This window comes from Trichosurus vulpecula, chromosome 3, assembly GCF_011100635.1.
Source record: "Trichosurus vulpecula isolate mTriVul1 chromosome 3, mTriVul1.pri, whole genome shotgun sequence".
Classification (NCBI taxonomy): Eukaryota; Metazoa; Chordata; class Mammalia; order Diprotodontia; family Phalangeridae; genus Trichosurus; species Trichosurus vulpecula.
The window spans coordinates 175,620,244-175,647,562 of record NC_050575.1 but is presented as its reverse complement, the minus strand read 5'-3'; the positions used below and the strand labels follow the sequence as shown (position 1 = coordinate 175,647,562).

General features: G+C 45.0%; 1 protein-coding gene across 1 annotated transcript; it reads right to left on the bottom strand.

The window, feature by feature from the left end:
* Positions 1–28: 28 nt before the first annotated feature.
* ENTPD8 (ectonucleoside triphosphate diphosphohydrolase 8) lies at positions 29–25,781 on the bottom strand. Its single transcript, XM_036749602.1, has 11 exons — positions 25,616–25,781; positions 10,205–10,245; positions 9,846–9,984; positions 9,515–9,632; positions 7,608–7,758; positions 6,474–6,633; positions 6,132–6,362; positions 5,031–5,294; positions 3,952–4,062; positions 2,575–2,709; positions 29–2,002 (listed from the first exon to the last, which is right to left on the bottom strand). The coding sequence occupies exons 3-11, from the start codon at positions 9,969–9,971 to the stop codon at positions 1,811–1,813; spliced, it is 1,488 nt and encodes a 495-aa protein (XP_036605497.1). The 5' UTR covers positions 9,972–9,984; positions 10,205–10,245; positions 25,616–25,781; the 3' UTR covers positions 29–1,810.
* Between the last annotated feature and the right edge of the window lie 1,538 nt (positions 25,782–27,319).

Sequence of the window (27,319 nt, the reverse complement as noted above, 5' to 3'; positions counted from 1 at the left end):
TATACCTTTAAGAAAAGAACATAAAGAATTCAGAAAAACATGGTAAGACTTGTATGACTTGATGTAAAGCAAAGCAAGCAGAACACACAGTGACTATAATAACATAAATGAAGATGACACTAAAAGTCAGCCAAATTCAGATTAATTGCAATGTTGACCAGCATTGTTCCCTAGAAACCAGGCAATGAAATACTTTTCCCATTTTAAAATATAGAGGTAGGAGCCTTTGTGAACACAGTGTTGCATATATTGTCACATACAATCTTTTGTGTCATTTTTACTTAGTTATTTTTCTTTATTACTAAGATGTAGAGTTAATGAAAGATACCTGCCCCTTCATGCTGTCTCCCTGCAGCATTTTGTTCTGTGAAACTTTTTTTCATATTTACTCTGTATGTGGTTTGAACTACTTATCTGTATTTATTCCCTAACCTACCCAAAAAGAGAATATAAGTCTTGTGGGTGAGGACTATACTGTGGGAGGGTTTTTGCCTTTATTTCTATTCCCAGTGCTTAGTACAGTGCCTGATAAAGTAAATCTTTAATAACATCTTGTTAGAATGAATTACGCCTCCTTCACCCAATCTCAGATGTCAGTTTTAGAGAAGAAGAGAGTATCACCAGAGTTGTGTGATAGAACAAAAGCCTACCAGCACAGGCTGAAAGGAACTTATGAGGTCTAGAAACCAACTTGTGTACAAGTGGAATTTAAATAAAAGTAACAGCATATTTCCCAAAACTCTGAGCCATCCAGAGGAAGGAGGGGAACATCCCCGGGATAGCTATCAGGGTTAGAGGCTTGGGCTTTGGACCATAGGTGGGAGCTGTGTCCCTGTGCCAGGCACTGTGTTGAGTACTGAGGATACAAAAAAGGCAAAAGACAGTCCCTGCTCTCAAGGAACTCACAGTCTAATGGAGAAGATGATATGCAAAGATCAATGTACAACAAAGTAGAATGACTGTTAGAGTCAAGAGGCTGGGGTTTGAGGACGTAGGGGAGGGAAGACTGAGAGGGAAGGAGGATGAGCAAGTCCCATAGACAAGATCAACCAGATCTGGCTGGGGAGAGGAATAAGCACAGAAATCCTCGGCCCAGAACTCTGGCTAGGGTTGCTCCTCCTGCCTCTCTTTGGTGGCTTGAGCCTACCTTGATAATGGCACAAGTGCATATTCCAGGGATGCTTTGCTGTCATCCTTGGGCTGTCCCCAAATTCCCTTCTGAAACATCAGAGCTCCCGCAATCATTCTGTCATTTTCCACATAATTACAGAACAGAAAGAGACCTGGATGATCAGTCATCTAGTTCAACCTCCCGCATTTTACAGATGGAAAAACTGAGGCTCCAAAAGAGGAAATCACACAATTGGTTGATTGCTGAAGCAGCGTGAGGACTTAGACCTTCTGGATCTCCAGTTGAGTTCTTGGTTCATGATACCTTGTCGTTTCTCTTATCCCAGCCCTCTCCCTCCCAACAATCACACTCCCATACCCCAACTTCAGCCCCTAGACTTTCCCTCAACTCATACCCAAATACCATCACTCCCAGCCCAGTCCCTTCCAGAGAGATGACAGGCCTAGAGTTACCCACAGAAAACATATAACGCAATGGTCAGGATGCCCAAAAAGAACCTCAAAAGTCTGTCAGAGACAGAAGTTCCCTGCTTTGAGGGGACTTTGAGGTCCCCAGGCTGGGATGGAGTAGGTTCCCCCAGGAGTTAAATAAACCAGTCTTCAGGTTTTCAGAAGCTCAGAATCAGACTCCTCTCGCTCCACCCCAAGGATGTTCATCACAGTGACTTAAGTCTGAGGCCTAGTCAGGGCTCCAAAAACAGTAGATGACTCCAGACCCGATGCTCATTACAATGGTCAGGGCAAGAAAGATGACACCAGCAACCCAGACACTAAAACTTTCTGCCCGCTGAAGGACTGGTGCCTCAGCTGGGATCATGTTGGTCATATTCAGCATGTAGCCCAGGGTCCAGCCAATGTCTGTGCCTGCAACCTGGAACAGACACAAAAAGGGACTTGGTCAAAGATGTCCTGTAGCAAGCACAGAAGATGCACCCTTAGTCAAGGTGGTTAACTGAGGCTATACACATCCTGCTTCAGTGGCTGGTGAGCAGATGAAATTTATTCAGAAGTCAGTTAATCTATGCCACTGTTTGCTACCAGTTCCCAAGTTCATAGTTGGACCTACACCAATGGAATTCCTGCAGGTAATGGATGAACACAGTGGCATGAAAAAATAAATGATGCTCATGTTTATTAAAGCCCATGGGCAGCAACCCCATCTCTAGGGGCTGACACTGCCTGGTGACTGCACACATCTGAATAGAGAGCCCTATGTGGATAATAAGTCTCACTTGGCCGACTTGTTACGAGGATCCAATGAGGTAATATTTGTAAAGTGCTTAGCACTGTGCCTGACACAAAGCAGGCATTATAGAAATGCTTATTCCTTTCCCTTCTCCACTTCACTAAAGGGAAAGAGAGCAGGGGGTAGATGACAAACAAGCAGATTCAGCCCTTTCCTAGGAAGGGGGGATGGGTGGGCTGAAGGGTAGGAACCCTCACCTGTTTGCTGAAGTGGATGTCGCTCCAGGTTCCATCATCAAACTTGTAACCACTGGTCAGGAGGATGAGGATGTACATGGCATTGGTACAGTAGGCATATAGCCGCTGTTTCTCCTCAGGGTAGCTGGCCTCTACCTGCAGGCCCCACGGTTAGAGGTAGGAGAAAACATGAAGTTCAAGGGCCTCCCTCTCATCTCCACCACCCACAACCAGAGGAGCTAGATGTGGCATGAGGAGCGTGGAAGGGGAAGGAGAGCTCCAAGGAACTGAAGCTGCTATTGAGAAATGAGAGCAGGTAGACCACTGGGAGTGCTCTTAACCTTGGAGCTTCCAGCCCTTCCTGGAGGTCTTTTCTCTCATCACATCCACACTGACTCAAGTGAAAAAGAACATCAAAAGGGAATTTAGTGGCCTTCAAGGCTCTGGAGAAAGAGCCTCAGATCAGTCGAGCTAAATTTCTTCTGGGAACAGATGAAGAGAATAGAAAGATGAGAGATTGTGGTCAGATATAAAGAGCTTAGATTGTTAAGACTGAAAGATTCTATAAGGATTAGTTAGAAAGGATAGCCCTGTTGTGGACATGAGGAAGAAAAGGAGAGATAGATGGGTGCTTGGATTAGTTAGGTATAGGCCTGCTGATGCCGAAGGGGAATGGACTAGGGCTGGGATGGGGAACCTGCAACCTCAAGGCTGCATGTGGCCTTCTAGGTCCTTGGGTGTGGCCTTTTGACTGAGTCCAAGTTTTATGGAACAAAGCCTTTTATTAAGGGCATTGTTTTATAAAGTTTGGATTCAGTCAAAGGGCCACACTTGAGGACCCAGAGGGCCACATGTGGCCTCAAGGCAGCAGGTTCCTTACCCTTGGACTAGGTAGACAGCCTTAGAGAGCCAATAACACTATGAAGTTGGCTTTCAAGACCTCGTCCTAGATACGGATTATGATCTAGAGGCCTGACCACCTTCGAACATTATTCTCTGCTATGATTAAAGCATTAGGTCAATTTTCTGGGCTGCCCTCATTAACCCTATAGTATGGTAGGAGAAAGGAGACAAGGATACAGCTAGTTCCAAGGCACAGCAGAACCTACTAAGTACATAAGAAAGGTAACAATGTATTTAAGTCATAATATAAGATAGTTGAAAGAACCAAGGAGCAAATGAGATCTCAGGACTAGTTACTGCCCTGCCACTAACTACCTACATGACCTTGTTGAATCACTAATCTTTTAAGTTTCAACACATACAAGAGATTTCTAAAATCTCTCCCAACTTTCTATGATAATGGTTCAGCACTCATTCTGCTCCCAAAGGAAGGTCAGGTCCCAGAAGACAAACTTTGTAAATTTGCCCAGAGGCATTGCAAGTAGCAGATCTCACCTGTTTCCAGGGTATTTGGCAGAATTCCCAAACGGTCTCATTCGCAGTGTGTAAGGACTGGCCGTCTGTGAGGTTCAAGAAGTGGAAAGTGTAATAGAATCCAGAAAATGCCTGGGAGGAAAAAAAAATTTTCAGAACCTTCCTGCTTCTTCCATCCTTCCTGTACAAGGTGGACGCTAGGGTCCTGGATGGCCCGAGCCAGAGATTGGGGAACTTCTCAAATCCTGGGTCTGAGAACCCAAAGTGAGGCACAGGATCAGACAAACTCAAAATCTCTCTTCATTATCCTCAATCCTAGTACGTATTGACCTTTCATCTTTGCTTCTGTCTTGCTTCAAGCAATCCTCCAGGATGTGAAGGGCTTGTTGAATAGTTAAGAGAAAGCTGAAAGCACCAACAGCCTCCAAAATAAAGACTGAGTCTCTTCTGTGAATCAAAAATGTTGTAATCCACATACTCCCTAGAGTTATTCTTTTTATAAACTTAGGGCAGGTTCCCCATCCCTGAATTTAGGGCTTCTTCAAAAACAGGATCATAGATATAGAGCTCGAAGGATTTTTAGAGGTCAGCTAGTCCAACCTCTACCAAGATCACACAGGTGATGAGCAACAGAGCTGAAAGTACTTATGACTGAAAATGGTAGGGTCAAGAAAAGGGTTCAACCTAGCTACTTCCAAGAATGAAAATCCTCTCTTTCTGAATTTCACTTCTCTACCTTCTATAGGTCATTTAAAAACACCATCAAATTCTCCAAGTGAATGCCCCTGGCTCTAAGCAGGTGAAGATTAGAAGCTCCCTTTCTCTCCCTACCAAATTTGTTTGTTTTCTTCTTTTTCTTTCTCTCTTTTTCTTCCTTTCTTTCTTCCTTCTTGTTCTTTCTTCCTCTTCCTTTTTGCTTTTCCATCTTCCTTCCTTTCTTCCCTCTTTTCTTCTCTCCTCCTCCCTCCTTATCTCTTCCTCTGTCTCTATCTCCCTCCCTCTCTTTTTTTTCCTTTGCTTGTGCTATGAGGAAGTTTGGGGTAGAAGTTGGGGGGCGGGGGGTGTGGAACTTTGGGAAGGAAAGAAAGGTAGAATCTTACATAGAACTGGCCGTGCTTCTGAGGCTGGTAGATGCCATCAAAGGTACAGTCTTCCCGGCCCAGACAGGCAGAGAAGTTGAAGAGACTATAGACAGCAGAGTAGCAAGCTTCTGGGTTTCCCGTACCCTCCACCTTGAGGCTCTGCACAGGTTGAGAGGTCTGGGAACTCTGGACACAAGGCGTGTCATACAAGTCAGCCAGAGATAACGTATCCTCATATCCACCGTGATAGCATGGGTTCCGGACCACTTCAGAAGTTCTGGTCTGAAGAGAAGGCAGTCATTAGCCCCGCTCCAGATCGTTCATCACCTTATCACCTAGATCCCATCTTGATCTAACTTTGGTACTCCTCTCTGCTCTCAGCTGGCATCTAAAGATGAAAACAGAGGTCTCCCCTCCCTTCAAATTTCTCCCTTCTCTGCTTGACAATGCTGTAATAGTAATTAAGGTGGGACTTTTTGCTGTTGACCCTTAATGATTCAGGCCTTTGTTTGAATGGGGCAGATAAAGTGGGATGTTTTTGTATTTCTCAGCACTGAGACAATTGGGAGTCATTGATTTGTATTTGATGTGATATTGGGGGTGGGGAACTTTTCCACACCCAGCCTGGGTGAGGTCAGGGCCCTGAAGCCCTAAACAGGATATATAAGCTCAGAGGTTAGCGTTCTCTCTTGGAGCTCTTACCCACAGCCGTGGTGGCGCATGACTCTGGGCCAACCCTTGTTATGAGCTCCCGGGCTGAACTTAGATGTTGTTAACTATGAATTGTATTTGGTCTGTCTGTCGATGTTTGTAATTTGTTTGTATTTGCTCTGAAGTTCCCCTGAACTAAGTGAATGGTATTTGTACACTGGATTAAAGTGAGATTGTCAACCCCTTAATGTTGCTTTCCTTAGTAAAGCAGATCAAAAGAACCTGGGCTTTGGCAGCATTCTTGTTGTTGGGCTTGTGTTGGTCTTTCACCCCCACAGCAGCTGCTAGCCGGATTGTGGAAATAGATGCCTAAAATTTTGACCCCACCCCAGTTTCTGAAACTGTCCCTGTGTCCCACATTCCATCTTCTCTTCCTGACCCCTTTTCATCTCCTATCCCCATGCGCACCTGCACCAGACGTTCCAGGAGCCGTTTCTCCATCTGATTCTGTCCATAGCACAGGTAGCTGTGTGCGTAGACGCTGTAGTTATACCCGTAGAGGCGGAAGATGGCGTTGGTGCTTGGGTCAGCAATACGGCCAAGTGGAAGGAAGGAGATCTGTGCTGAAGCTCCACCTAGGTCTAGGGCTCCCACCATCTCAGCCGTAGAGGGTTGGATCCACTCCCCTGAGAACGTGTACTGAGCCCCCAAACACCAGTCATTCAGACCCGTGTATACCAGTCATTCAGACCCCCAGTCACTGGTGGCTTTGGGCCCCTAGAATCCTCCCCTCCCAATTTCCCAAGGCACCTTCACCAGGGTCTCCAGGATGTAGTTAATGGTGATCCAGCCAAAGGAGGCTTCATCAATCCCCGTCAGGATTTGGGCTCCCTGGAAATTGACAGGGAACTGGCCCAGGACCTTGGTGATTTCTTCAAAGATCCGATCTGCTTGGGAACTATTCTTCTCTCTGAAGGTAGTGTGGGGGTAGGGAGTGAAGTCCTAGATGGCTGCAGACCCCTTTCACAGAAAGATTTGTCTTTTGATCTAATAATTCCCATTTCTGTAGCACTTTAAGGGTTATAAAGTGTTTTCCCCACAGCAATCCTGTCAGGTTAGGGAGTGCTAAGGATGGACCTGAGTTGGGATCCTACCTCTGATACTGACTAGCTACATATTCCTGGGCAAATCCCTTAATTTCTCTGAGCCTTCATGTCCTCATCTGTAAAGCAAAGATAACAATTACCCCTTCATCACAAGGCTGTGCTAAGGATCAAACGATATAAGTGAAGTGCTTTGAAAACGCAATATAGATGCCAGTGTTATTATCCCCATTTCACAGATCAGAGTGGGAAACTGACTTGCCCCAAGGTCCTACAACTAACTAGTAAGTGTCAGAATTGGGATTCAACCCCAGGTGTCTCTGGACTTCCCATTCTGTGCTCTTACCATACCAGGCTAAGGCTTACACTTACTGAATACCCGATTTGAGATGAGTGAACTGCTGTGGCCTCAGTTTTCCCCTCACACAATCACACAGCTACCAGGGGCACACTAGGGAAATGGAAGTACAGAGAGGGGGCCACAAAGGAATTCAATACAGAATCGGGACAAGATGGGGTGGGGGCTAGAGGAAGCAGCAAGGGGACCTCAAGGTTCCTGCTGCCTTCACCCAGGGACAGGACAAGAGCTCAAGAAGCAGACATTTGCCATTCATCATTCATCCCAGGCTCTTGAGATTCTTGCCTTCCTCCAGTTCCTGATCTCAAATTCAGCCTGATTTGAGGGGTAGGAGGAAAGGGATTTTTGTCTTCTCTACCTTCTCTTATGAGATACTTTTCCATAAATTGAGAGACTCATACTTCTTAAGTGTCTCCAGCCTCACCAATAGGTATATTCTCCCAGCCTACTCCCCACTAACACCCATGCAGGGTCCCCATCAACCTCAGAAGCCTCATCCCTGCTGTGGCCCCAAGGAAAGTAGGAGTCTCCTGATGTTTGTCTTCTGGAATCAGGGCTAGCGCCTTCTCCATACAAGGCCTCAGGCTCTCCCCAGCATTCACCAGATCATTGACGTAATCAGAAATCCCAGGCCCTGAAAAATGACAACCCTAGAAATTAGGACCTTTACTAGAATTTAACCCTTTATTCCTGCTTTCTGAAAGGGTGATGGTGGACCTCTGCATGTGTCGGCTTCAGAGCTTGAAATGGGAAGGAAAGGTACCCCTGGAGAGCACAGATAGATCGCAGGAAAAACAGAAAATATGAGATGGAGACTGAGATACGAGGGCAAAAGTATGCAGAGAAAAACTGAAATATAGAGAGATAGAGGGAAAGTGTATAAGAGAGACAGAGACAATGATAGATAGGAGGGAGATGAGGAGGAAGGGGAGGAGAGATGGAGACAGTGAGAAACAGAGACAGAGAGAGACATAGGAACAGGGGAATTCAGAGAGAGAAAGTAAGACAGTAATACAGAGAGACACTAATAAAAGAAGACAGGGAGAGGGGCATATAGAAAGACAGGTAGGGAGAAACAGAGACAAGCAGAGATAAAGGGAGAAAGTAACACATCTATATCACGTTTCAGAACACTTTCTTCATAGTGCCATAGCATGGTCTTATTAGCCTTGTCTCACAGTTGAGTCTAAGAGAAACTAATTGACTTGACTAGGACCACCCAGCTAGTAAGGATCTGAGAACTAATTTGGAGTCAAATCCAGACTCTTTCCACACACTATATCGTACTTTCTTGCCAGAAAGAGGTAGCTAAGTTGTACAGTGGATAAAGTACTGGTTCCTGAGTCAGGAAGATCTGAGTTCAAATGTAGCCTCTGATACTCACTAGCTGTGTGACCCTGGGAGAGTCATTTAACCTCTGTCTGCTTCAGTTTCTTCATCTGTGACAGAGGAAAGGGAATAAGCATTTATATCACACCTACTATGTGCCAGGCACTGTGCTAAGCACTTCACACATATTTTCTCATTTGACCCTCACAACAATCCTGCTGTTATTAATAGTACTTACCTCACAGAGTTCTTCAAGAATAAAATGAGATAATATTTGCAAGCCTTAAAGTACTATATAAATGTTAGCAATTGTGTGTGTGGCTTTTTGATCCAGAAAGAAAAAGGAGCGATTTATCCCCAGGCCCTGGACTTAATGGTTTCTCCGGCCCAGGATCCCCGCTATGATGAGGTTACTGAAGGCAGTCTGAGGACAACCATGATAACATTCCATGGATCACTGGATTCCATCACCTCACAAGTCAGGAATGTCCACAAACACCCTCAGTTTTCTTTTTGCAAGGATTTATTTTATGTGGTAAAATGCTACTTCTGACACATCTAGCTGTGTGGCCATGGGCAATTCACCTCTCTGAATCTTAAGCAGCTCTCTGAGACCATCAAGTTACAGATTGTTTATGATCTGCATTAATACTAGCAGTTGGTACCCCAACCAAATCACTGCTTCTTAACATATTGATCCATCATGTAGAGATCATCTAAACTTTCTTTCAAAGACTTTTCTGTCTTTGGGTAGAAAGAAAACTCTCTTCAACATTCAGCTCAATTTAACTTCTAAACTATCAGAGCAGCCTAAAAATGGACTAAGCTGCCTTGAGAGGCAAGGAGTTTTCCATCATGAGAGGGTGTTCAAGTAGAGTTTGAATGATCCCCTCATGAGGAAGCAGTAGAGGGGATTCCTTTCCCGGCATATCTTGGACCAGACCTTTCCACTCCTGAGATTCTAGGGGTTCATAAAATATCCTCACAAAGAATCATACTATAAACCACTTTTGGTACAGAGTCCATAATTTTTGTGCTTACACATGCAGCCAAAAACTTACCTTCCGCGTCGCAGGACAGAGCCTGGCTCACGATGCCGGTGTCATTCGTTTTGTCTGCTGGCCACTTGTAGACGTAGAGAGACGTGTGCGAGGATCCGGCATCAAACACCATCCCATACTGGTGGAACCATGAGATACAGGGTCAGTTATGCTTTATTAAGGCAATTCACTGGATCTAAAAATACTGAAATCCCCTCATAGCAGCCCAAAGATGGAAACTCTTTGTGTGTGTGTGCACTCGCGCGTGTGTGTGTGTGTGTGTTGGATGGGGATACATGCAGTGGGATAGGGGAAAAGAGGGCAGGGCAGAGTATGGTAGGATAGGGCTTACCTTGGTATCTGGAAGCCCGAAGATGTCTGAGCCATCCACAAGAAAGAGGATGAGAGCAATGACTCCTGATATTATTGTGGCTCCCAGGAGGACAATGAAGACTACATCTCTGTGGTTGTGCCCCATGTTCACCTGGAATCTGGAGGTACAGGAAGCATTGAGGAACTAGCCAAACCTCTTCTCCTAGGGGGTTCAGACACCGGTGTACTCTCCCCAAATAGGACTTGCCCCTCCCAAGCCTTGGGCTCCCCCAGAGAATCTCCCCTTCAACTACTGTTATTCAAGCCAAATCCTAGTATTAATTCTTGCACTTGCAGATTTAGAAGAACTCTGGAGAGGCCAAATGGAAATCCCCCTACCTTTAGGCTGATGGATGTATAGATGAGGCTCAGCTTATTGCCTGAAATAGAGAATGATCTGTTGTTATTGAGTATCCTCACATCTTATAGGCAATTCCAATTCTGCTTCCATAGACCCTCAAAAAGTGATGTTGCATTGCTCCAGGTAACTCCATCAGACCTTGAGTGTGTATTATAAGGTCTGGAGGTGAAGTTCAAGTTGTCTAAGAGTTATCTGGATCCATGAGGTATTGGTTCACACACTAATTAGAGCTGGGCAGTGTTTGAGGAAATATGGTATTATAGTGGAAAGAATACTGAATTTAGTCAGAGAACTGGGTTCAAATTCTGACTCTGCTATTTACCCTGTGTGACCCTTGGGGGGAAACTCCTTTCCCTCTCTGAGCCTCCTTTTCCTCATTTACAAAATTAGGGGGTTGAATTAGATGGTCTCTAAGGTCCTTTCCAAGGTTTGACATTCTGTAGTTCTTTTTACTTAAGGATCCTGGTACAGAAAGGTCCTTGATAGGAACGCAGAGAAACTCAAATCCTCTGCCCTGTTGATAACGAAGAAGCTACAACGTGCTGGTTTTCAGAGAAAAGTCAATTAAGTCTTATTACCTCGAACTAAAATACTTTCTAGTAGCCTTGTTATTAGCCTTGAGCATATCCCTCAACTTCCCCGTGCCTCAGTTTCCCGGTCTGTAAAATGGCAATAATAATCGCTGCCCTGGTTCCTTCTTAGGGCATTGTGAAAGGGCAAAGGGCTGATGGAACTCTGGGTCTGTTGGCTTCAGAGCCTGAAGCATTTATTAAGTACCTACTATTTTCTAAGTGCCAGGAGACAATGAAAGACAAAAGACAGTCCATGCTTTGAAGGAGCTCACAGTATAATGGGAAAGAGAACATGCAAACAACTATGTGCCTCCAAGAGAGTAAACTGAGGGAAAGCAAAAGTAATAAGCAGGACCAGGCTTCCTGCAGAAGGTGGGATGTTAGCTGAGGTTTGGAGGAAGCCAGCAGGTGAAGTGGAGGAGGAGGGAAGGAATTCTAAGAATGGGGAACGGCCAGGTAAAACCCCTAGGGCAGGAAGAGCCCTTGTGTCACTAGATCACTGAACACAGGAAGGGGAGTACAATGTAAGAAGACTGGAAAGGTAGGACAGGGCCAGGTTTTTATGAAGGGATTTAAAAGCCAAGCAGAAGTGGGAAAGAAGGACCACTCCTGAAGGGCAGACAGAGTTCACAGGAAGAAACGGAGTAAAAATAAGATGGAGGCAAAGAGACAGAGACAGAAGGATGCTGAGAGAAACTGAAATAGAGGTGGGGGGGGAGGGGAAGTGTGTGTGTGTGTGTGTGTGTGTGTGTGTGTGTGTGTGTGTGGTGAAGTGTAGTGTAGTGTAGTGATGCAAAGAAACAGAGATATAGAGACGGTTACTCAGAGTCACAGTGAGAGTGAGAGTGAGAGTGAGAGAGAGAGAGAGAGAGAGAGAGAGTGTGTGTGTACACAGGGGCACCAAGATAAATTTAATAAAGAGGGAGAGAAACTGGAAGATACAGAGAGATGCTGAGAAAGCATGAGACGGAGGCAGAGAGACAGAGACAGAAAGCTGTGAAGAGAAAGAAGCTGAAAGGTGGGGGGGGGGTGAACCCAAAATATATAGACAAAATGATAGGAAGAGGAGGGTGCAGAAAGAAATAGATACAGAAAAGGAGACAGGGAGAAATTCAGCGATTAAATGGGAAAAGTCTCTGGAAGAATGAAAGAACTGTAATCTAAGTTATTTTTCAGTCCCATCTCTAATTTCTTACCTTTCTAATCAAAATTTACTTTGTTTTTTTTTAAGAGGCAGTTGGAGTTAAGTGGCTTGCCCAGGGTCATACAGCTAATAAGAGTCTAAGGCCTAATTTGAACTCAGGTCCTCCTGACTCCAGGGCTAGTGCTCTATCCACTGCACCATCTAGTTGCTCGAAAATTTACTCTTAAATGACTTGTTCCTTAGGGATTTCCTAAACTTCCTTCTCTCTCACCATGCAGTTTTGACGAGAAATTTTGTTCTATTTAAATTCATCAGGCTTCACTGGAATCACTGAATTTAGTATTTGTACATGGCTTTTTTGGGTATGATGATTGTATGGTTTTGGTTTGTGGTTCATTGGTAAGTTAAACTCCCAGCATGGTAACCCCTTCTATCCATGCAGATCAGTAACTCCTCTTGTCATTTCTAGTTTTAGAAAGTCACCTGAGGCCCTGAGAGGTTAAGTCATTTGCTTGTGCTCACACGGTTAGTATATGTCAGAGGCAGACCTTAAGCCCAAGTCTTCCTAACTGGAAGGTCAGTTCTTCTATCTACTATGATGCTACAATGCCTATGATTGTTGGATTGAATCTAGTCTACACTGGGCTCCTCAGAAATTGTGGATTTTATTGGGACCCCTGAAAAGCAGCATGGAGTTTGACCCAAACTGGCTTCTACCTCAGGGAAAAATTCAGGTCTCAGGAAGACTCAAGTCTCGACTGGCTTAGGCAGCTGGCCTCATTATGGTAAGGGGCCGAGTTCAGAATAGAAGCAGAGAGGAGACTTGGCCCAGGCAGGCTGGCTTTGGACTTTGTGTCTTCCTGTCTCCTCCTCCCTATATGTGGACATAATGGAGGGCTGAAGTAGCTTGTTTTTGTCTATGTTGTAATCAGAAATGAAATTTTAGGCTCCTTATTTCTAAGAAATTCAGCCTCCACTCATTCTCCTGTTTGTGGACACTGTCGTTGCACATTTCTAAGGGAAAAAAAAAGCAATATTTCAACTCCATTTCCTTGCTTTTTTAAAATAGCCAATGACCCCACAAGTGGTTGCTGTTTATTTCTTTTATTTTCATATAGTTCCTGAGGCACATTATCATCTGTGCCCTTCCTAAAGATCTTGGAGAGCAGAGGCCCCAAGGTCTTCTTCAGTTATGCAAAGTTTCATCCCCTAGTGAGCTGGAAAGTCCTTCCTTGATGGTAATTGAAATTTCTGATAACTATCAGTTTAAGCCAGTTTTCTCTTGCTTGGGTCCCCCATAAATATGGAGGTGAAAAGTCCTCCCCCAGCACTTCATAGACCTGAAGATAGACACTCTCAGCCTCAATAGCCACTTTTAGGGCTGGAAACTGAATCAGTGATTTCATTGGCATGGGGAACTCCTGACAAGGAAAATCTCTCTATTGATGCAGTTGGCACCCTTTCTGCAACTTGTCTTAGAGAGCTGCTTAGGGCACAGTTAGACTATGGTGGCTCAGGGTCACCCAGTTAGTATGTGCCCCGGGCAAGACTTGAACCCAGGTCTTCCGGACTCCCAAGGCCAGCTCTCTGCTGCCTTTCTGCCAATTCCTTTCATTTGTTATTCTCATTCATACCTCCCTTGTGGCATGCCCTACATGATTTCTCAAGTGCAGGAGCCAGCTCCAGCCCATGCTTCTGCATCATTACGGGCTTTAGCATTCCAAGATTCCCAGGTTTTCTGCCAACCTTTCCCCATTCTCAGCCTAGTTGGAGGCAGGGAGTCCTTGGGGCTCTGGACTGCCAGACCTCCGGGAAATCAGGGCAGAGCCACCTTGGTGCAGATTTTCATCCTCTCACTCCTGAAATACTGTGTAACAGATCTCTCCCCACTCCAATCCTACCTCTCCTCAGCTGCCACTGCTCAATGAGCTCCTGTGGCTTCCTATTACCTCTGGGAACATAACCCTATTTGGCATTTAAAAGTCCCTTCCTACCAGTCCAGGATTCTTACGCCTGTGTATGAGGTAAATAAAATGTGAAGACTTTACAGGGAAGATATGTATAAATATATATCTATACTAAAAGATGTTTAAAAATCAAGAAATAGGGAAATAGGGAAGTGGAAAAATTCTGAGGCTGTGAGAATCTGATGGCTCAGCCTCTGGGAAAGTTTACCCTGAAACGTTTTGTTCTTTCTTCTGGTTCTGGTTTAAAGATTTGCTCAGTAAGAATAGGGTCACTGTGACCTGCTTTCCTTTACTGTAAAAGTACTGTAAGAGAATGGAGAGAGTCTCCCCCTCCCCTTATCCTATTCTCCTTCTTTAGATTTATAGATATCACTTCAGTTGTAATCATTAACTAAGGGAATGGGAATTGGAGTTTCTGTGCCTCGATTTCCCGGTTCTTTGTCTAGTTTTTGTGCTCAGATTGTAAACCCACCTCCCAGCCAATGGTGAGAAGGGTCAGAGGTGGACAGGAATTCTCTTGCGTTAGGTATAATTATTGGTGTTTTGCCCCTTGTAAAGCGCCCAAGTAAAGATGCTCAATTCTTGAGAATTGAATAAAATTTATTTCTGTTCCCATCCTGAGATGGCTCCTTATTAACTTTTAATTGGTGAGGGTCTTTCATCCCACACACCTGACTTCCCTAAGTAGTTTAGGTTATGGCAGCACTTGCCTTCTCGATGTTCCTCACACACAACACGTATCTCCCAACTCCTATCACTTTTCAGAATGACTCTTCTCCATGCCTGGAATGCTTTCTCTCCTTACTGGTGCCTCTTGGCTCCCCCGGCTCCCTTCAAGAACCAGCTCAGAGCCTATCTTCTTCTGCAGGAGGCCTTTCTCTATCCCTCCTTTCCCCTCCTCCAGTGCTTTCACCTCAGTGATTATCTGCCATCTAATCTGCATATACGCTGCCTCTACGTAGTGGTTGTTTCCCTCATTCCTTGAGGGCAAGGATTGTTTTTGCTTTTCTTTGAATCCTCAGGGCTAAACATGGAGCCTGGCCCTTAGTAAGTGCTTAATAAAATACTTATTGATTGATGACTGACTGGTGGGAAAGGTGGTTTAGAGTGGCTATTTCCTTCTCCTGCTGTTCTTTCCCCGGCTTAATCTCCAGTCTTTGGAAGGAAGAGGAGAAAAGAATGGGGGGGGGGGGGGGGGCAGGGCTGGCCTTCCATCTGACCAAGTGCCTTCCATCTCAGGCTGTGCATATCTTTTGTCTGATCTCCAGCCTCCTGGGGGAGAGGAGAGGTGCTTTTCGCTGAATGATTAACCCAGTCATATCCTTCAAATTCCAGTGATTCTGAACCCACGTAGGCCGTTATCCAAATCCCATTCCCCATCTCCCACCACTCAATTGCTTATTTCCTTCCCTCTTAACCCTCCCACCCCAAAGACCCAAACGAACACCACCCACCCCTTCTACTGTACCCCTGGAATGCCTCTTACATAGGCAACAAACCTGCCTTTATCTTAAATCTTTCCTCTCTCACTCCTTCCGTCTTCTGCCAATAAAAGAGACCTGGCTTCCCTTCTGATGACAGTCTCCCTAGAAACCCTTTCCGGTACTGATTGCACTTTCACTCGTTCCCCTCAGCTCACTGGTTGAAGTGGGAGAGTTGGAATACTCCTCGTTCTCCATGGCCACTTCTAGGTTCTCCTACCTCCATTACTCAGTAGATTCTTATTCTTTGATGTCCATACAATCCACGTATTCTATCCAATCAAAATCCTTGTAGTTGTTGTTCGCAACAATCCCCTTGACACACTTGCTAGCTGTGTGACCTTGGGCAAGTCACTTAACCACAATTGCCTTGCCTTCCCCCCCTCAAAAAAAAAAACAATCCCCTTCCTTCCTCAATCAGTTCAGTACCTGGCTCACTCAACTCTTGCTCTCACACTAGGGGACTTCACCTTACTCTCCCTCAAACACTCACTTCCCAGTTCCTCAGCCTACTCACTTCCCTGACTTGCTCCTCCACCCCAATTCAGCAACACACTTGCCTCTGATGTTGCCACGATTTTCGTGTGAACCGCCTCCAAGTTCAAGAACTGTGAAGTTCCCTTATCTGATCAGCCTATGACTTTCCACCTCTCTCTGTCTTCTCCTACTAAACCCTACTCTTCTTCCGCTCTGTGACCTCCAGTTCCTCGACTTCGGTTCTCTCTGAACCCGTCACCCTTGCATTAGCCATTCTCTCGTCTTTTCCCCATCTTGACCCTTCGGTAAACCAGTTTAACTGGACACTTGTCTCCTCGTGAGTCCCTGGCCCCATTATCTTATCAAAAATTGTGCTCTGCTAAACCTCAGCCTTGGAATACTCCCAACATTTACTGCCATCACTCCTACATGTAGACTACTGAACAAAGGGGAAGAAAGTCATGCTCTAGGTCTGCTCTAAATTTGATTTATACAACCTCAACCTGGCTGATGCTAGACAATCCATCCACACTTCCCTTATCAACTCACCCTGCCACTCTCAATAGCAACTCTTCTACATCTTTTCATTCCTCCTCAAACCTTCCGTGGCCCCTTCACCCCATACCCTCTCAACTGGGAACCTTGCCTCATATTTTACTGGAAAAAAAAATGAGGCCATTCACAGAGGGCTCTCTTCTCCCTTCCTCCTTAACTAATGTCCCTTCTATGCCTTCTGCCTCTATCTCCTCTTTCACCCCTGTCTATGTTTTGTCAAGGCAAACCACTGTACCTGCACAAGTGATCCCATTCCATCCTGTCTCTTCCAACAGATTGCCTCCTCTGTCATCCCCACTCTATTACTTATCTTCAACCTATCTGCTGGCTTCTTCGATACTGTTTACAAACATGCTCATGTCTCCTTCATCCTCAAAAAAACCCTCATTTGATTCTTCTATCCCCACGATCCTCCTAGATCTCATCTTCCCATTATGGCTAAACTCTGTTACAAGGCCATCTATGATAGGTGCCTTCACTTCCTCTCTTCTAATGATTTTCTAACTGCCAGATCCACTGGTCTTTTCTCAATCCTCATTCTTCTTGACTTTTCATCATCCTTTGACACTTGATCACCCTCTTCTCTTGGATATTCTCTCTAGATTTTTGAGACACCACCCTCTCCTGGTTCTCCTACATTTCTGACTGTTCCTTCTCATTCTCCTCTGCTGGATCTTCCTCCAGGTCATGCTTACTAATCAGAGTCCCACAGAGCTCTGTCCTGGACCCTTTTCTCCCTCTCTACTACTTCACTTTGTAATTTCATCAGTTCCCAAGGGTCAATGATTCAATGACCATCTCTATGCTGATGGTTCTCAAATCTACTGTAATATTCTGGCCTTTGTTTGAATGGGGCAGATAAAGTGGGATGTTTTTGTATTTCTCAGCACTGAGACAATTGGGAGCCATTGATTTGTATCTGATGTGATATTGGGGAACTTCTCCAAGCCCAGCCTGGGTGAGGTCTGGGCCCTCGGGGCCCTGAATGTGAGGGAGAGGGAGAGGGAGAGGGAGAGAAGCTATATAAGTGCAGAGGTTAGCGTTCTCCCTCGGAGCTCTGAGCCACATGACTCCGGGCCAGCCATTGTAATGAGCTCCCCAGCTGAAGACCCAGATGTTGATAACTATGAATTGTATTTGGTCTGTAATTCAGGGTGCTGGTTTTTTCCCCTGCACTAAGTAAATGATATTTGTATGCTGGATTAAAGTAAGATTGTTAACCCCTTAACGCTGCTTTCCTTAGTAAGGCAGATGAAAAGGACCTGGGCTTGCAGCGTTCTGTGAGCTGGTTGCTGTTGGCTTCACACCCTCACAGCAGCTGCTAGCCAGATTGTTGAAACATCTACTTACCCTGCCCCAACCTCTCTGCTGACCTCCATTGTGGCATCTTCAACTACCTTTCAGATGTCTTGAATTAGATATCTAGTAGACATCTTAAATTCAACATGTCCAAAACTTTATTTCTTCATTATTTTTCTCCCTAAACCCTCCCCACTTCTAAACTTCCCTCTCACTACCAAGGGAACCATGATCTTTTCAGTCTCCAAATCTAGGTATCATCCTCAGCTCCTCACTTTCATCCCCCATGTCCAATTCATTTCCAAGGCCTATAAATTTCATCTTGGTGACATCTCTTGAATATACCCTCTTTTCTCCATCACCCTGGTTTGGGCCTTCATCACTTCACACCTGGACTATTACAATAACTTGCTTATTGTCTGCCTGTCACAAGTCTCTCCTCACTCCAGTCCACTCTCCATTCAACTACTAGAGTGATTTTCCTAAAGTACCAATCTAATCATGCAATACCCCACCCTCAACTCAATAAACTCCCAGGGCTCCCTGTCACCTCCAGGATCAAATATATAATTCACTATTTGGCATTCAAAGACCTGCATACACCTGTGCCTCCACCACCTTTCTGAACATCTCACATCTTCCTTTCCACCACATTCCCTGATTGAGCGACAATGACCTCCTGGCTATTCTAGGAACAAGACATTTCATCCGCCAGTTCTGGGTATTTTCTCCAGCTGTTCCCCATGCCTGGAATAGTTTCCCTTCTCTGCTCTAGCTACTGACCTCCCTGGCTTCCTTTAATTCCCAACTAAAATCCCATCTTCTACCGGAAACTTTTTCCAGTTCCTCTTAATTTAGTGCCTTCCCTCAGTTATTTCTTATTTGTCTTATATATAGTGTTTGCCTGTTGTCTCCCACATTAGACTGTGAATTCCTTAAGGACAGGGACTATCTTTTGCCTCTTTTTATATCTTGGGTGCTTCATAAATACTTGTTGACTCACTAACTGACTCATTGGCTGGCTGAGGAGCAATCAGTTCAGGCTCTGTCCCCTGCTAAGAGCTACAACTGAGACCAGCCAGCCTTGAGTTCACAGGAAGCCTGGCTGGCTAGTCAGAGACTCTGGGGAAGTCTTTACATTCAGCTCCTGGTATGGCCTCTCCTATTTCACCGTCTGGCTGGGTACTTCTGCAGGCAATATTTCTTTCCATGGCTCCCATTAAATCATCCCTATTCCAGAGGGTATGATTGAGCCTTGAATCAGGAACCTAGGATACTATACTCCAGGTCCACCTGTGAATCCAGGAGACACAGACCTTTCTTCCTCATGTACCATATCTTCAAGCTGAACACTAGATAGTGTGATAAGTATACAGCCTATTAAGACTGTGGCGTTGGCAAAAATCCTGTTATAATATTGGTGTCCAGGTGTCAAGGATATAGAACATTGGTGAAAGGCTGGATAGAGGGCAGCTAGGTGGTGTGGTGAATACAGCACCACCCCTAGAATCAGGAGGACTTGAGTTCAAATGTGACCTTAGACACTTGACACTTACTAGCTGTATGACCTTGGGCAAGTCACTTAACCCCAATTGCCTTGCCTTCCCCCTCCGGGAAAAAAAAAGCTGCATGAAGTAGTGTATAGAGAGCTGTCCTCAAAGCCAGGAAGACCTGGGTTCAGGTCTTGCCCCTGACACATACTGGTGAGTTATTTTACCTGAGTGCTCTAGGCTACTCTCTGAGACTATGCATTGCAGAGAAGATGCTGACTTCAATCAATGAGGGAGTTCCCTAATTTGGGTGTTCCTTATAACATTGGAATCTGGGGGTCAGGAGCAACTGCTAAAATCCTGACATTGAAAATAACTCTATTTTTTAAATGTTGCTAGGGGGCAGCTAAGTGGTACAGTGGATAGAGCACCAGCCCTGCAGTGAGGAGGACCTGAGTTCAAATCTGGCTTCAGATACTTAATAGCTGAGTGACCCTGGGCATGTCACTTAACCCCAATTGCCTAAAAAAAAAAATGGTGTTTTGGAGAGGCAGAAAAGAACACTAGGCAGGGCATGGGAGTTGGAGTCAGAAGACCTAGGTTCAAATTTTTGTTCCACCACTTACTGATTGGGCAAGTCACTTCACTTCTGGGTATCTCCATTTCCTTATCTATAAAATGAAGATGAGAGAAGAGTGTTTGGACTGGATGACTCCTACAATGACTTCCAGACATAAGTCTGTGATTCTGTCAAGTCTGTTCTAAATAATACTGGAGTCAGGAATAGCCTTGGCTCTGGGTGGCTGCTGATTTTTTTTTTTAATTTTTTGGTTTAGACTAGTGATTTTATTTGTCCTCCCACAGAGGGACTCTCTATCACTATAGATATGTGACTGGCCTGCGGCTCTGAAAAGTTAAATAACTTGTCCAAGGTCAGATGAATGTCAGAGGGGGAATTTGAATTCAGGTATTTATTCCTGCCTCAGAGTAATAAGCCCCACTGCCACTAAGTGGCCAGAGGCAACCCTGTTATAATGCTAAAGTGAGGGATTTTTTTTTTTTAGTTTCAATCTGTGATATCATCAATCCAAGGATCTACCAAAGCAGAAACTCCTTGAACCAGTGCAAAGTGGCAGATCCTAGGTACCTTGTAGGCTAAGAGAATTCCCTAGAATACTGAGAGGTGGTGACTTGCCCACGATCACAGAGCTAGTGTGAGTCAAAGACAACACTTAACTCAGTTCTTTCTGACTCTGAGGCTGCCTTCTATCCACTAAGACACACTACCTCTTATGGAGTCTAAAGTAACTGTTATGGGGTTTAGGGGTGGGGCAAGGGAGAAGCATCCAGGATGGCACTTACACCCTAGGCTTCCTCTGCAGAGGAATGTGCATTATCATGCACTAATACTAACAGTTGGCATTTATATAGCGCTTCCTATGGGAGGGATGGCTAGATGGATCAGTGGAAAGAACTCTGGGCCAGGCAGAAAGATCCGACTTCAAATATGGGCCCAGACACCACTAGCTGTGTGACCCTGGGCAAGTCACTTAACCTGTTTGCCTTAATCCACTGGAGAAGGAAATGGTGGGTCAGAGGATAGAGTCAAGAAAACCTGTGCTCCAGTCCAGCCTCAGACACTTACTAGCTGTGTGACCCTGGGCACACAGATTGCAAACACTGCCCACCCCCACGGAAAAAAAAAAAGAGATGACAAACCACTCTAGTATTAGTTGCCAAGAAAACCACATGGATAGTATTGGCACGCTAAGTAAGGTCCATGGGGTCACGGAGAGTCGCCTGAACAACAACATGCACCAGACACTGTGCTAAGCACTTTATAATTACTATCTCATTTGTCTCATTATTATCACGTGATCTCATTAGACCCTCACCACAACTTTGGGGGGTAGGTGCTATTATTATCCCCACTTTACAAATGGTGAAACTGAGGCAAACAGAGGCTTCCTGACTCCACGTCAGGCTCCCTGTGCATTAGCTGCCTCTGAGGGAAGATATGTTCTGAAAACGACTAGATGGCAGCTGAGATCCTTCCAGGTCTAGAGCTATGGAATGACTTATTTTTTCATCAAGAAGACAGAATTGTACCATCATTTTGTACCAAGAGTCTTTCTCATTGTCCATCACCTTAATAGGCAGGCTAGCATTGACAAGGGCCATTTTGTGCCCTGTGACTTTTAAAAGTTGCCTGGAGAATCCACATGATAATTTCTTTACCTTACCAATAAACAAGAAGAAGTCACTGGAAATTTGGGAATCTGTTTTGCTTAACCCTGCATATTTATCACAAAGGTTTTGTTTCTTTTCTTTGTTTTTTCCAGAGGGGCAGAATAAGATAGGAGAGAGAAAATCAATTTTGGGGAATTAAAACATTTTTAAATTAAATTTTAAAGCTTAAATCGTTGACAGAGGATGTGCCCCTAAGTCAACACGGAGATTCGTAGACGGTCTGGCTACCTTGGGTCCAGACAACCCCCACTACTCCCCCCAAACAACTAGCATTGAAAATGTTTATTTAATGAAGTATGTTGAAGAAAAAACACCAAAACTTAAGCAGTACTCTGGGCTTAGGTATTAGTCTGCCAGAAAGTTTTACTTCATTTACATTAACCTACATCTAAGCCATTTCTAGTTTGGAGAGAGACAGATGTCCAAACTAGCCAAGCCCTCCCAATCCTTCAAACGAGTGTAATCGTTTACCAAATAAAGTTATTGTAACACCGGGTACTGCCATGATCAAGTTACGTCCATCCGTAGAGATCTAAATCCAGTGTGAGAGCCACCACTGAGCAGCTCTACTTGCTGGGAATCCTTCAGTTCAGAGCTTCTTAATCTTTTTTTTGTGTTGGGGACCCCCTGGCAATCCGATGAAGCCTATGGACCACTTCTCACAGCCATGTTTTAGAATGTTTAATATGGATGACATGGGAAAACAATTATATTGAAATAAAGATGTAATCCCTACCCAGGATTACAGTACACCCCACCCAAATCAATCCATGAAGTTCTTGCCTTGGAGGGATAGTGGGAAAGAGATGGCCCTCAAGTTAAATAAGAATCCCTACAGATTCCCTAAATGCCCAGGCCTGTCAGGACAAGTACTTCTCTACAAATTTTTTGAATAATTTATAAAGATCCCTTTATAGGATGGGGCCTCTAGTACACTCAGCCTAGGATCTGTTGGGACAAAGCTGTTTGATGCAATTTTTCTAAAGCAGTTAAGTGAACCAGCCCTATCTCATATAGCTATTGGAGGGAAATTGATTTGCAAACCTTAAAGTGATATGAATTGTTATGATTATTATAATTGTTTTTGTTGGGTCATTTCTCAGTCCTGTCCAACTCTTCTTGACCCTATTTGGGGTTTTCTTGACAGAGATACTGGAGTGGTTTGCCATTTCCTTCTCCAGCTCATTTAACAGATATGGAAACTGAGGCAAACTGAGTTAAGTGACTTACCTAGGATCACACAACTAATAAGTGTCTGAGGCTGAATTTGAATTTGTGAAGAGGAGTCTTCCTAACTCCAGGCCCCAGCATTTTATTTACTGCACCATCCAGATGCCCTATTATGTAACATATTGTATTATATTATAACATATTTTCTCGGATATGGTATCAGAAACACCTTCCCCAAGAGACATGGTGATGCCTCCAAACATTAGTGTATCTTAAATAAAAATGATCTCGATGTAGTTTCTAAAATAAATCATCTGAATTAAATTGTATAATGAAGTTCAATTCAATCCATCAAAGCGTATCCAACATCCACTGTGTCCAAGGCATAATGCTTAGAATTGGGGGAGACTCAAAGGCTAGATGCAGGTAGCCGTTCTTGTCTTCACAGACCTCACCTTCCCAGAGCAGGGATTTGACACATACACGACCACATTTTAAAATCGTCCGTGATAATTGTACATGAGAGAGGTACAAAGTGCTATGTGAGGTCTGAGGAGGATGAAGTCATTTTCCGCTGTGATCAAGGAAGGCTTCATGAAGCAGGTGGCCCATGAAGGATGGTGGTGCTCCGTAGCGGAAAGTGGAAGGGGGAGGCAGAGAGTAATGAACAAAGGCCCCCGAGATGGACCGCTCCAGGGTGTGTTTGAGGGAGAATGCACACTCTAGGTTGGCTAATCGTATGAGATAAGGCTTGAAAAATAGGTTGGTTCCAGATTAAATATCAACAAAACAAACGAAACTTTACTTAATAGGATTGTAAGATATTGGAGTCAAACTAAATGATATCTAGCTGGCACTGTGGATAGAACATTGGACCTGGAGTCAGGTTGACCTGAGTCCAAATCTGAACTCAGTCGATTCCTAGTCCTGTGACCAGAAGCTACTCGCTTAATTAACCTTTGCCTACCTCAGTTTTCTCATCTGTAAAATGGGGATGATAATAGCACTTACCTCCCAGAATTGTTCTGAGTATTAAATGAGATAATAATATCTGCAAACCTTAAAACACTATATAAATGCTGGTTGTTTTTATTAAGTCATATGAATGTTCACAGGGATCAGCTAAAGACTTGAGGGGGGCGGGGCACAGGGAATGACCAGAGCAATAACATAGGTTGACATTTATATAGCACTTTAAAGTTTGAAAAGCATTTTACTTATATTATCTCGGTTGCGATCTCATAGCAAATAGGAATTATTATCCTGATTTTACAGATCAGGAAACTGAGACCCCCAAAAAGCAGCCTGGCTAGGATCATCAAAGGTGGGATTTGAAGTAGGGTCTTTTTGACTTGATGGTTCAGCACTCTATATACACTATGCTCCATAGTCCCTGGCCGTAATGGGTTGGGTGGGAATACTGCAATGGGAAGGATTTGGCAGGGATGAGAGACTGAAGCTAGGAACTTTTAATCTCTAATCAGCCTGATTCTTCAGTTCTAACAACCCAAGCACTGTCTTCTTCCTTTGCTATTCTCAATCCTCAAGATATCAAAGTACTTGCAATGACTGCACACCTTTAACTGTCCTCTCACTGGATCCCATTGAGTTCAACCAACCCAGGAATGCACCTTTGGTATCTCTGCCCTTCTTGGATGAACCTCATTTACTGACCCACCACCCTCACCCCAGTCAAGGCTGCCAATGGGTGGGAGAGCGGGAGTGGTAGAAGTTCTAGGCCTATGAAATTCCGAGCTTTCTGAGAGCTACATCAAAGGACTCTCGGCTCAGGATAGTAGTGAACTGATGTGGAAGAATGACCAACTTAAAGATTAGCCTCTCTCAGGGCTGAGCAGATGGACTTTTCCATCTGGTTTCCTTCTGTCTTTCCCCTGGCTACCCTAGAACATATCTCTTGGTACTGACTTTATCTGTCTCTTTCCTTACTTCACCTAGAGAGACGGGTGTGGGGCATGTCTTTTCTCTTTTTAAAATTAATTAATTAATTTTTAGTTTTCAACATTCACTTCCATAAGTTTTAAATTTTTTCCCCCTCCTTCCCTAAGGCAGCATGCAATCTGCTATGGGCTCTACACATACATTCCTATTAAACACATTTTCATATTAGTCATGTTGCATAGAAAAATTATAACGAATGGGAGAAACCACAAGAAAGAAAAATAAAACAAAACAAAAAAGAAAATAGTCAGCTTCACTCTGTAATCCAACTCCATAGTTCTTTCTCTGGATGTGAATGGCGTTTTCCATTGTGAGTCCTTTGGAGTTGTTTTAGGTGGGGCATGTCTTTTCCTTCACTCATCCTGATCTGCCTATCTCAGACCTATACTGGTTCTACCAGTTAGCACCTGCTGGTTTCATTTGCCCCCCATTCCCACCTCACAGAATGTGTGACCTACATAGTACTTCCTCTAGGCAGCCAGCCCTCTGCCCCTGGAAGGAGTTACCAGCAGCTGGCTGTGCAGGGACTCCTGCTTTGAGAGCTGGGTACCCCTGGTATGCTCTTACTTATCTGGATGGAATGGGAAGGAGATGAGGTTTGAAAAGGACTGAGTTGGGGGTGGGCAGAGCAAGGGGAAGGGTAGAATCCTTATTTAGTGAACTACAGCTCCTGTGAAAGTTTCCCAGACCAGGTCAAGGTGTCCATCTATCTGTCTATCTGTACTGTCCATCCTTACCAGTGCGAGGTGGAGTCAAACCAGTGTCCCCAGGCCCTACCCAGACACCATACCTCTGAGCTAGCAACAAGGGATGGGGATCTGAGGTGACAGATCTTCCTTGAGACATGCGGGAAAGATACTGTCTGGAAATATCAGGAGACAACCCTGAGCCCAGCCTGGATTTTAAAATCTACGCAAGGGTTCTGTGCCTGCTGGAGTCAGAACAATGCCATTCCTCCCTGCCTGGCACCTGCCCTCCCTGTTGCCTTCAGGTCCACACCAAACCCCGCTCCTATCCCTGCTCACCTGGACTAGTCTGTAGGGGAGAAGTCAGAGGGTTTCATAGGAGCCTGGAGAAGAGCATGTTTGCCTGGGAGGGCACCGGGTCTGGGACAGGACCTGGGATGAAATGGCTCCTTTATCTGCTACGCAGCTCAGTCTGATCCCAGTTATTAATCTCCTCCAGTTCCCTCCCCTCCCCTCTACCTTCTGGAGGCAGAGGCCGGGCCAAAGTGGAAGCCCAGCCCTCAAGGGAGAATAGTGGCCTGGACTCACCCTTCACAAGGCTGTTTACTCAACCAGGCTCTCCTCTTGTCCCCAGGTGAGGCCCAGTATTAACCCCAGGTGTGCCAGGATACGGAGGTGAGAGTTGCAGGGAGAGGCTGAAATTGCAACTTAGGGGAGATTGAGGATGTGCCCTGGAAGGAGAGGTAGGGTGGGATTTATCATCCAGGAATTGCTCCCAATCAGCCTAGGCAGCGGGGCATGCTGGAAACAGCCATGGATTTGAGTTAGAGGCCCTGGGTTCAAATCCTGACTGTGCAATTCTGTTACTTTGAGCAAGCCATTTAATCTTTCTAGGACTTCAATTTTCTTGTCTATACAATGAGGAATTGGACTACATTCAACTTTGAATTTTATGAATTCCCCAGCCTTTCTACCTCCTTCCATCCCTCCTTTCCCTCTAGGCCATATTGGCCCCCCCCCCCCCCCCCTCAATACAAATTCCTGTGCTAAAGAAAGTGGGATAAAAATCCCCCTCCCCCACCCCAATTCCCTTTCCTTTTCCCCTCCCCCTCCCCCTCCCTCTCCCCCTCCTCTAGGTGAGAATGGGCTTGATGCTCTGGCATAGTGTGGACTCCCCAGAGGCCAGTGACCCGAGGAGGTGCTGGAGGTGCCTTTAGACTTCAGCTGAACCATGTTGATAATTCTGTTTGTTGTACTCACCAGATCTTTTGCAATCTCCCTCCACTATAGCCTGGGACTCCCCATCCCTCCCTCCTCCTCTGGTATTTAACAAAAGTATTCATTCTTTTGTCCACAATGTGCTCACAGCAGGGGTAAAGGGGTCAGTTGGAATCTGGGGGTCTTGCTTCAGGTCCAGAGAAGTCACTGCTCCATTTCTTGAGCCCCCTCTCCAAATCCCTGGGACCCATCCCAGACACGGGCAGTCACACCCCCATCTCTACCACCACCAGACCGTTCATCTCCCCAGAAGCTGGGGCTCCAGGGGCTGGAAGCAACTGGAGGAATTGGAATCCCAGAAAAGAAGTTTTAGGGCTGTTCTCTCTGTTGTTGTAAAAACAAAGTTATCTGAAATGAAGTGTGCCCATGCTCAGAGACTAACCTGTACAGGAGCCCTCATTCTCCTGCCAGAGGACCCAAGAGGGAGGCTTCTATACTTTTCACCCCAGCACCAACACAGAACCCACCTAGTGGTCACCCCTGGGAGAGCTGGGAGCCTTAAACTGAATGTCAACCATGTTGTTGTTATTCAGTTGTGTCTGATTCTTGATGACCCCATTGGGCTTTTCTTGGCAAAGATACTGACTGAAGTGGTTTGCCATTTCCTTCTCCAGCTCATTTTACAGATGAGGAAACTGAGTCAAACAGGGTTAAGTGACTTACCCAGGGTCACCCAGCTAATAAGTGTCTGAGGCTGGATTTGAACTCAGGAAGATGTCTTCCTGACTCCAGGCCTGGTGCTCTATCCACTGCACCACCTAGCTG